The 11204-nt window shown below is 49.8% G+C and overlaps 1 protein-coding gene across 4 annotated transcripts; it reads left to right on the plus strand.

The window, feature by feature from the left end:
* Window positions 1–2263: 2263 nt before the first annotated feature.
* LOC102004559 (chromosome unknown open reading frame, human C12orf43) lies at window positions 2264–11018 on the plus strand. 4 transcript variants are annotated; one of them, XM_005396486.2, is made up of 6 exons: window positions 2264–2446; window positions 5850–5892; window positions 6412–6510; window positions 8930–9003; window positions 9514–9604; window positions 10069–11018. In XM_005396486.2, the coding sequence occupies exons 1-6, from the start codon at window positions 2269–2271 to the stop codon at window positions 10418–10420; spliced, it is 837 nt and encodes a 278-aa protein (XP_005396543.1). In that variant the 5' UTR covers window positions 2264–2268; the 3' UTR covers window positions 10421–11018. The 4 variants fall into 4 exon arrangements, with proteins under 4 accessions (XP_005396543.1, XP_005396544.1, XP_005396545.1 ...); XM_005396487.2 differs by having other exon boundaries at window positions 10072–11018; XM_005396488.2 differs by having other exon boundaries at window positions 2264–2410.
* Window positions 11019–11204: the final 186 nt, after the last annotated feature.

Below are 11204 nucleotides of genomic sequence, written 5' to 3' on the forward strand. Positions count from 1 at the left end.
TCCTGTCTTGTCTCCATTCTTCGTGTCTCTTGTCCCTTTATCATCCCCACTCCCCCTCTAGGGTCCTCGTTGACTGTACCCGTGGGCCGGGGCACCTGTCTCTGAATCTCTGTCAAAGACAAGGAATGGTGCCCCGTTCGGTGCTTTACAAGCAGGGAATAAAGAGCCTTTGCCTGCTCCCATGTGGGTGGTCTCCATTCACTTCCCCAGATGCTAATTCCGTCCTAATGGCTATGGCTTAATCATTGGAGCCTCTCAACTCTGGGGGTTGAGGACTATGGGAAAGCTGAGACAAGAAGAGGCAAAGTCTAGGAGATTGAGGATGAGGCTGGGTGGGAAAAAAAAATTCCCCTCCACTCGCGAAACCCACACACTAAGAGTACATGCTAGCGCAGAGACTTCTAAAAAATAATAGCATCTTTACAATCAAAGGTTATCACGTGGTGGGCTTTACGCCAACCAACCCATAAAAAGCTTTCTTCCATCCTTCTGCTTTGCCCTGCTTCCTGATGGACGCACCATAGCATATCAGATGTACCTCATAATTGGTTCTCAGCAGTCTCTGGACAATTCAGCAATAGTAATCTGTATATTTCCTGGCTCTTTTTGCCTTGAGGGCCCAAAAAAGTGTCTCTGGCCCAAGAAGTGAACAGGCTAGCCTGACCCACATCTTTGTATCCACTGTAATGTTCAGATCAGCCCACACTGTAGATAGTGGAAAACTTCTAAGAAAAAGGACTAAGACTTATTCAGTTAATTTGGACTCCTATAACAAATACCATAAATTCAAGGCTTATAAATAACAAGTATTTATGTCTCACAGTTCTGAAGGCCAGGAAGAACTAAATGCTGCTAGATTTGGTTTCTGGTGAGGGCCTCTTCCCGGGTTACAGATGGCAGTTCCCCTTGTGTCCTCAACGTGAAGAAAGGAGGAGGTGTCCTGCATAAGGGCAGTAAGCCCTTTCATGAAGACTTTGCCCCCCTGGAGTTAATCACCTTCCAAAGGCCCTGCCTCCTAATACCATCATCTCTGCAGTGAGGATTTCAATATGGGAATTTGAGGGAGACAAACATGCAGATTATAGCAATCATCCGTTTTGGTTTTTTTCTTTCTTTTTTTTTTTTTTACTATAAAAGCCCAAGGCCAGATAGCTTATTTTAATAATGTTTCTGACACATTCACCTTCAAAGATAAAGCATTCCAAAGACAAAAGTTATTTTATCATTCACTGTGGAATATCTCAGCTGCAGAGACTCTAACTTATCAGTCCTGGGAACTGTTTTTTCGTTGTTGTTGTTTTTATAAGTTCCTCAAATGTTTCTTTGTGCAGGCAGGTTAGAGAAGTCCCTGAGCTAGAAAACGAGTGTTAGCCAGGCACAATGGCACATGACAACAATTCCAGTGCTTTCTGAGACTGCAGCAGAAGAACTGCAAAGTCAAGTCCTACCTGGGCAACTCACCAAGACCTTGTCTTGAAATTTAAAAATAAATAAATAAATAAAAGGGGGATGGAGATGTGGCTCAGTATAAAGGCTTTGGGTTCAATTCCAGCACCACCAAAAAAAAAAAAAAAAAGAAAGATCACAGTGTTTACTATATACAAATCACAGGGAGAGCTGTTCAAGTGCAATTCTCATCTGTCAGGTTTGCAGTAGGGCCCAAGATCCTGCATTTCTAACAAGCTGGCCCATGGACTATTCCCTGAGTAGGAAGGTCTCAGGCTATTAGAAAAAATACAGATTCCTGGATACCACTCTAATAGATTCTGACCAGGTTAGTCCACGGTTGAACAAGCACCCTACAATGTTTCTCACCCTCAGCTGGATTTGAAAATCACTGGAATACATGAATAATGTCTAACTACATCGATCAAAATCTAAACTAATCCTGGTCCTGTCTTTGTGTGACCTTAGGGAGATTTCCTTCCCTCTTTAGGTCTCATTTTCCTCATCAATAAAAGGCTGAAGACCTTAGTTGATTTTTCCCCTGAGTTCTAGAGATTGATCCCAGGACCTTACCACTGAATTATATCCTAGCCCTTTTTATTTTTAATTTTGAGTCACGGTCTCACTAAGTTTCCAAGTTGCCTTTTTTAACTCCTTCAAGCACTCCCATTTAATTAAGAAACTCCTTTGCCCTCCAGGATAGTTCAGAGCCAGAGACGACCTTCGTCTGAAAACTACAATCCCCACAATTCTCTCTGCCCTCACGTGGGGTCACGTGGTAGAGTCCATAGTGTTCTCCACAATCCTTTGCGATAGCTCAAGATGGCGGCGCCCAGTGGCACAGTGAGCGATTCCGAGAGCAGCAGCAGTAGCGATGGGGAGGAGCTGGCGCGGTGCCGCGAAGCGGCTCTGCCGGCCTGGGGCTTGGAGCAGGCCCCGCGGGGAGCGGAGAAACCAAGAGCCGGTAGGAAGTTGTATTCCGGGAGGCTGCCCAAAAGGAGTAGGTTCTTCCCTGGGGACTGAGAGGATGAACGGGGAGGAGGGAGTTACTGGGATTTGACTTCCTTCTCCAAGAGAGCTCCACCAGCTGCGAAGAGATCAGAGTCAAAGCGAGGGCAGATGCACCAGAGAGTGCTTACGCCAGGGAGGGAAACTAAGGCACGTGGCTGTCTCTTATTCCGCTTCCTTGGGTTCATCCATACCGCCGCATGTTAGGAAAGCCACTGCCTTTCAGAAATAACTGCGACAGCCCCTTCCCCTTGTCGCATGCAGCCTTTCCCCGCCTCCAACAGGTCGCCGACGAGCTGTGTACAGTGTGTGTCTGACCTTGATTCCCTGGTGCCCTGGGGATACATCGGAAGCCCCTCAACAATAGGGGTGTCTTCTCATGGTTGGTATCCAGCGGTTAATCCCTAGCTGAAATTTAGCATCTCTCCATCGTGCCTATGAGCGACAAGCCGCAGCTGTTTTGACAGCACTTGTTGCTTTATTCCAACAAAAGTCACCAGATGTTCATATCTCATTACAATCTTGCAGATCTATAAAAATATTTTATTCACAGTAAAATATTAGGAACTCATTTACACTCACCTATAATTTATAATTACATTAATTAGTAGACACATTTCTAGATCTTATTTGATAAACATCTTCACTACTTAAAGAAGCACATAGCCAGCCGGTCGTGGTGGCACATGCCTGTAATCGCAGCATGGGAGGCTGAGGCAGGAGGATGGTTGCTAGTTCAAGGCCAGCCTGGGCTACAAAGTGAGCTCAAGGTCAGCCTGAACTGCATAGGGAGACCCTGCATCAAAAAGACAAGAAAAAAAAAAAGAAGAAGAAGTACATAGATTGAGATCATAAGTTTACTATTATATAACTAAATTTCAGTATTATTGGGGTTTTGTAATGCATATTTAAAACATTATTTTAAGAAGGAATCCAGGCTTCCCCAACTGCTGAAGGAGGCCATAGCAAAGCAAGGTTAAGAACGCCTACATTTGTTTTAAAGACTTACGAGCCCTTTTGTGACCCACTTCCTGTATCCCATTGCCTTCTTGCACTGCTGCCACGCTCCACTTCCGGAAGATAGGCTCCAGATCATACTCTGCGCTCTCATCTCAGAGCACCAGACCTGCGGTTTTCTCTGCAGGTTCTCTGCAGATCCGCCTCTCTGTCTCCATCTCCACCACTCCCCAGCAGTGAGAACTTGGGCAAAGTATTTACAATTCATTCTACCTAAACTTGCTCATCTGTGCAGCGAGGATAATGGCAATAGCTACCCCATAAGGTTGCCAAGCAACTTGGATGATCCATCTTCAGTGCTTGGCACGTATTAAAGCCCAATAAATGGCAGCAAATATGGGGTTGGTCTCTGCATGCACTGCTTTCCCTGTCCTTCCCAACTCTTGCTCTTGGACACAGTAATTGGTTCTCAGCAGTCTATGGGCAATTTAGTGCCCAGTCTGGGTTATGCTCTCTGCATACCCCTAATCTCTGGGCAGTTGCAGTCTGGGCTATTTGCCTTCTCTGCGTACCCCCATCATGCTTTGTGTGGCTGCCTTCCTAGCTAGCACTTTCCTTTCTTCCTACTGTTTGTCCCTTTCCTCGTCTTATCTTTCTCTTTTTTTCTTTCATCCCCGCATCCCCAGCACTACAATACTTGCTCTGCAAATACTTATGTCAGGGCTGTATGATGTGAACCTCATGCAGGCTGGTATCTGCCCCATTCCTTCACCAGGGTGTTTCTTCAGGACCTAGCACAGTGCTCAGGAAAATAATTCTTAAATGAATGAGCTTGCCCAAAGGACACTTCCTAGGTGAGTGAAAGTTCTGAGATTCTAGCAGAGTCCCAGTCCGGTTTCTTCCCCTTTGACACAGTGGATTCCTATGTGACAGTGCTAAGAGGATTCAATATGAAATGTTGGTCCTAGACGAGTCACATAACTTCTGGAAACCTCAGCTACCTCATCTGTAAAAACACCTGACTTCTCAGACCGAAACAAGCTTTAACCAGCATCTGAAGATGCAAACATCAGAGAAGTGGCACCCACGGTACCAGCTTTAGAACTCATTGTCTTTGTGATATCCATCATAAATCTCCTGCTGATCAGAGCAAGTGTAGCTGCTGATAATAAGTACTGTTATTTATTGAGCACTGCTGTGTGCCTGGCAAGGTATTGGACATTTGGACATTCTTGGGTGATTCTAATAATAACACCACCATAACTTGAGAACCCTGCTCCCTTATTCTACACACTTCCTATTTGTTGGCTGTTTTAATCTTTCTGGCAATACCACAAAGAAAATATTATTGCCTCCGTTTCACAGATGAAAACAACTGATACTCATAAAGGTAAAGTAATTTGGCCAGGGTCTTCCAAATTATAAGTGGAAGAACCAAGAGTAAATTCAGGTAATCTGACTCAAAGTCAAGGTGTCAGTTGCTTTAGGTCGCTCCCTGCCATGCACAAGTGCATATTATGGACAAAATTCCCACCCTTCGGTCCTCCTCAAAGCCCAGATCCTCCCCTTGGCTTATATGAGTGCCCTTGGTGATTTGTCCCCCACAGGTTCTTTTGTCTCTTCTGCCCCACCAGCTGGCTGGGTGGGCTCCAGCCACGCCTACCTCCTTGCTGGTTCTCAAATACCAGGCAGGTTCCTACCTCAGAGCCTTTGCAGATGTTCTTTCCTCTGTCTAGAAGGTTCTCTCTCAGGTTTCCACTCAGCCTCCTCCCTCACCTCCCGAATTGCTATTCAGCTGTTACCTTACCTGCCAGCTCTCCGTGTCCACCCCTGCCCGCCGCTCTCCTCAGCTGTTCTTGTTACTTTCCAGACACCATTATCCAATTTTATATTTTATTTATATGTGTTTGTCTTCCATCTCCAGAGCTAGAACTTAAGTTCTGTGAAGACAGGAAGGTGTGTCTAAGTTCGGCAACTAGGATACATGGCTGTTAATCGGCATTCAGTATGTAGTTCAATAAATGACCGCCAGGCCAGGCATCCCCAGTGTTGCGGCTTTAAAAATGTCATCAGCACAGACAGCCACGTGCCCCTTCTCCCCCAGCACTTAGCACACAGCCAGACACATAGTAGGTACTCAGTTACACTTAGACTCACCAGTTCAGCATGACGGTTAATGGGAGCTCTGAGCCAGCTATCCTGGGTCCTCGTCCCAACCCTGTGGAATTAGCTGTTAGACACTGGCCAAGGTATTTTACATCTCCTTGACTTTCTTCTGCAAAATGTTGATAATGGTAACCTCTCGAATGGGATTTGGGGGAAGATTCCCTGAATTACACAGGTAAACTACTTAAAATAGTGCCTGGCACACAGTAGGTTTTGCCACTGTTAAAATTGTCATTCCCTTTGTAAACACTTTAATTTTCATTTTCCCCCAGATGCTGCAAATAACCAGTTGGCAGCCTCCCAGCCGAGCCTCAGGTACTGTGCAGTTTGGATCGCAGCTGCGTTTACTCCTTGTATTAATCAGCTTTCACGTTGCTGGAACGAAGTACCTGATACTGCATCTTAAAGGAAGAGAGGTTTATTTGGCTCCTGTTTCACGTGGTTGTTTGGCTCAGGGCAGAACAGCATGACATGGGCATGGCGGAAGACAGCTGCTCAACTCGTGGCAGCTGGGAAACAGGGAGAGAAGGGAGGAGCTGGGGACAAGAATACCCGCTTCCAGGTCACCCCCCCAGTGACGCACCTCCTACCAGGCCCCACCTCCTAACACCAGAGTTAGCTGTGAACTCCTCAATAGATGAATCTGCTAATGCCTGTAGCGCCCTCATGATCCAAACACATGGGTGACATCTTAGATCATCATCAAGTATCAATGTTGTGGGTGCCAGATGCCAGGTTAGACCCTGTGATGGGAAAAAACAGCACAAACATAGTCCCTCGCTCTTGGGGCAGCTTCTGAGCTGCCTGGAAGTGAGATCCTTTTGTGTGTTGTAGGCATAAGGTGGATGAGCACGAACAAGACGGCAACGAGCTGCAAACCACCCCCGAGTTCCGAGCCCATGTAGCCAAGAAGCTGGGCGCGCTGCTGGACAGGTAGGACGGTGCCTTTTCCTTGCTGCCCTCGTCGACAGCAACAGCGATGGCATATGCTAGGTGCGAGCTCGTGTTATCTAAGCAGCATGTGGCTTCCGTCACCTCCACACATCCATAAGCAGCACAGCACGGAGGTCCTGCCGCTGTCCTTGCTCTCTGGGCGAGGAAACAGGTGCTCAGCCAGGGGCGTGTTTGCTGAAAGTCACGGGGAGTGAGGCGCAGAGCTAGACCTCAGGCCCACGCGTGTCTGGCTCCTCCACAGCCGTCTTGTCCTGCTAACCAGAGAATACGAGAGGACCGTGGAGAAGCAGGAGCTCATTCCCATGGCCAGCGGGCAAGGGAACACAAGTCACGTGTCCTGGGTACTTTCTGCATGCCAGGCGCTGTGCCCGTGTTTCCCACCCCTTCTCTGAAGATCAGGTTGGCCCTCCGAGAGCCAGCGCCTGGAGTGCTGCTGTTGTGCTCCCTTGGGGCTGCGTAACAAAATGCTGTCCCCTGCCGGCGTGCAAGCACCAGAATGTCTCTCTCACGTTTTGAAGACTCAGGAGTCCAGTAGACTCAGTGGCTAGTGAGGCCTTCCTCCTAGCTCGTACATGGCACCTCTTCACTGCGTCCTCACGTGGAGAAAGGGCCAGGGGTCGCCCCTGAGCTTCATTACAAAGGTTCGAATCTCGTTCCTGAGGTCCTCACCCTCATGACCTAATCACCACCTCCTGCCACCCTCACCTTGGGAGTTAGGGTTTCGACATAGGAATTTTAGGGGGATACAAACATTCAGACCTTAGTACTAACCCAAGAGGTGGCTCTGGAAACAAAGGGGGGTCCAACAGCACTGAAGTCTGAGAAACACTTCAGTCTGTGTGTCCTTAGACACTGAGATTCCCAATGGTATATTCAAGACCCCGAAAATTCCTGTGAGGAGGAGCACCGTGTAACTTTGTTTGGCCCGGTACTTAGCAAGTCCGTTTGGCCACAGTTCCTTTGCTTGACAGAAGACCAATTGACACAGGCGGAGCACGTCTCGGGACATGCTATGCCAGAGCCATTCCTGATTGAAGAGCCCCAGAAGGTTTTGAAAGGGGCTGGTGGTGACGAATTGACACCCTGGTCTCTCGATTTGAAGTAAATCTCAGAAAGGACACATGAGCCTTCCCAAAGCGTGGGCCCGTGTTCTTGTGAGACAGATGTCAGCCAGAGCCCTGCAGTCGGGGGCCCCACGACGTTGTGCCAGTCCCCAGTTTGAGGGTATGGGGAAGGGCCAGGTGCATTTCAGCAAGGGGACAGTTTTTCCTCATGACTTTGGCTTCAGGGTGACCAAGGCCCCCGCGGCTTTGAAGTGACCCGCCCGCAGCGTTTCCACATTTCTCTCTGAAGGGACTTTCATGATCCTCCAGTCGGTCCCTTATGTAGGTCAGGTGTCTTGATGACACTGGTGACACTTTTTACTGGATGGGATCGTTGTTTGTCATGAGGGCTACTCCTCGCATCATAGGATATGTAGCAGTATCCCTGGCCCCTGCATACTCTAGCACGCACTCCACCAGGTCTGACAGCCAGAGCCCTCTCCAGACCTCGCCAGGTGTCCCTGAGGGTCAACATCAAACTGCAGTGTCAGGTCAGAGACTGGCGCCTGATGGCACCATATCCGCTACACCCCTTGGTCTTCGCCTGCACAGGGCTTTGGTGCCGGCTGGGGCCTGAATGCAGGAGGTGAGGAAAAGCACACAGTGCCTGCTGGGTTTGCAGCATTCCACAGAAATGTGCTTCCTGGTCTCCCCACACCCCAGAGAGACACGGCTTATCTCTATGGGGGAGAGTCTACCATGTTGCTTAGCTTGATGACTTGCGTTGTCATCTTAGCTACCATCTACTGAGCACCTGCTTGTGCGTTGTATCAAATTCCATTTCCTTGTTAAGATACTGTACTACAGTTTTGAATGGTTTGGGATCTCTGCGTTATTTCTCACAATAAATGTCAATCTACAATTATCTCAAATTCTTTAAACATAAAAGAAAAAGAAAATGACAGGCCTGGGCTGGGGATATAGCTCAGTGGCACGAGCGCCTGCCTGACAAGCGCAAGGTCCTGAGTTCGATTGCCAGTACCCAAAGAAAAAAAAACACCATGTGAAATGGCAGGCCCGCCCTGTTCTAGAAGCTGACCACTTCTCTAGACTGGTCAGATTTCCCCTTTCATGCTTACTAACGGGAAACCCAGAACAAAATGTAAGTTTCCCCAACAAGTGTATAGGGAGGCCTTTCTGATTATACTTCTAGCTCCCTCTCTCTGTCCCTCTGCCATTACCTTTTGTTGCACTGATTAAAATTTTCAGCACTTTCTGGAACAAAATGGGGTTTAAACAGATGGTGCCCTGCAGTTGGAATCTCACATCCTGTCCATCACCTCCTCTCCCCTTAGCTGCATCACCATCTCAGAAGTAGTGAAGGAGCCGAGAAAAGCTAAGATACAGGAAGTGGCCTCAGAGGACAATGGTGAGTGGTTACGCTGTTCCTAACAGCCAGAAGCACCGACTGCCTAGCAGGTGATGCAGTTTGGGTACCCAGCCTTCCAGGGGTACAGTCCTCACTGGGAGGCAGGAAGGGTGATGGTGCCCCAGTGACAGACAAGGGCAGTGGGGCTCTGGGGCACAGTCACCTGCTTGTGGAACTTCTTCTGTCCTAGGCTGCCCCTTTTTCTTTGCACTCCACAGCCCCCGGTCCAAGTCTGGCCTTTTAGGAGGCTGCCCTAGGAAGGAGGCTCAGCTGCTGGCTTCCAGAAGCCCCAGTGTGGCAGCTGGCGTCCCCTCAGGAACTCCACCTCTGGCTCCATCGGGCATCGAGCAGGCCTGTCCTCAGACGGGGCTCTGTTTGCGATCACACGACAGGGATGCCCGGGCCTGTGCCACTGGACTGGGAGCTCCTGTGCACGGAGGTGGCAGCCTCGCACCTGGGAGAGGAGGGCTGGCACCCGGCGGTGCTGACTCTGCCCCTTGTGAATCCTAGGCTTCCGCCTCTTCTTTACGTCCATCCCCAGAGGCCCCGACGAGGAAGCTGCTCCCCGGCCCTGCCGAAAGCGGCAGCCCTCCAGCTCTAGGTAAGAGCTCACACCCTCTCCACAGGGCTCCCCTTTGCTCCCCTCTGTCTCACCCACTCACCCCAATAGCCAGGCAGCTCCAGTTGGGTCCAAACCAAAGGAAAAGGCCTGTGAGGTCACCAGGGAAGTAGCGTGCCCAGCAGGGGGTAGGGGGGGTCTTTGGGGAGGGGCTTTGGATCTTTACTGCTTTCTAAGCGTCCGTCTTGGGCCAGACTCCTTCCGTTATCATATTTGCCTCCCTGAGCATCCCTGTGAGGCTTGGCAAGCTCCCTATTTTATAGACGAAGATACAGAGGCTCCAGAGGTGAAGTCACTTAGTGAGGTTACAGAGCTGCTAGGCAGAGGAGCTTGTGTTGGAGCCCAGGTCTGCCTCACTCCGCGGCTTAGACCGAGCGAAGGGGGGCAGCGAGAGGCAGTTCCAGGCCCTCCTGCACCCCGCTAACCCGACTGTCCTCCACTTGCAGCAGCGAGGACAGCACTGAGGAGTGGCAGCGGTGCCGGGAGGCTGCTGTGTCAGCCAGCGACATTCTCCAGGAATCAGCTCTCCACGGCCCCGTCCAGGGGGAGAAGGAGGCCAAGAAGAAGAAAAAGAAGCTGAAAAAGAAAGCCAAGAAGGTGGCCAGCATCGACCCGCCTGAAGCCACCACCCCAGCCAGCGGAGCAGCAGTCCAGAAACAAGAAAAGGAGTCAGGGGCGATCAGCAGGGACCAGGTGTCACCTGGGACCAAAGAGAAGAAAAAGAAGAAAGCGAAGAAGGCCGGCGCGGCTTCCTTATGCCCACTGTCAGAGCGCGCAGCCGCTGTGCCTGCAGACTGACCCTGGGTGCCGCACCCTGCTGGCTCCAAGGACGAGGCCGCCAAGAGGGACAAGCCATTTCCATACCTACCTCTCCAAGCTCCAGTGCTTGGCTGGCAAGCCAGACTCTGTCCCTCTGTATTCCTGCTGAAGGCTGGACAGAACTGTACTTCCAGAACATTCTGTGGCCTCAGCTATTCAAGACTACTGACCAAGTAGAGCTGCCCCCACCACCCCAAGACTGTCCATACTGGACAAGTAAAGGGAGATCTTTCACTGCGTGTGGTGGCACACACCTCTGATCCCAGCACGCAGAAGCCTGAGGCAAAAGAAGCACCGTTAGTTCAAGACCAGCCTGGACTACATAGCAAGACCTTGTCTCAAAACACACGGGAAGCGGGGAGACCATTCTCCCTCCCCAGCTGATTGTGTGGGACATATTTAGAAAATGAGGGAAGGGGTCCCCAAGATGCCAGGGCCCAAACATTTATACTTCCACCCCCAACTCATAGAATTGACAGACATTTTCAGGAAAAGGAGGAGAGGGTGTTTTCGCTTCCATTTTCCAGTTCCCTTTCTGCGTTTTGATTTTATGGGTATAATAATGTCTGTGAACCAACTGGCCCATCAGAAATGAGTTGTCAGGGGGCCCAGAATTTGGGTGCCGCCTTCTGTCAGTGCTGAATCTTAGAGACCTTAAAAGGTAAACAGCATGTGTGGTGTGTGACCCTCCGGTCAGCATCCCAGGGTATGCTCCGTCACCCCCTTCCAGGATCGGGAAGCGTGGCAGCACTTGTGGGTTAAG

The sequence above is a fragment of the Chinchilla lanigera genome, unplaced genomic scaffold (genome assembly GCF_000276665.1).
Source record: "Chinchilla lanigera isolate Chin_1 unplaced genomic scaffold, ChiLan1.0 scaffold00054, whole genome shotgun sequence".
Classification (NCBI taxonomy): domain Eukaryota; kingdom Metazoa; phylum Chordata; class Mammalia; order Rodentia; family Chinchillidae; genus Chinchilla; species Chinchilla lanigera.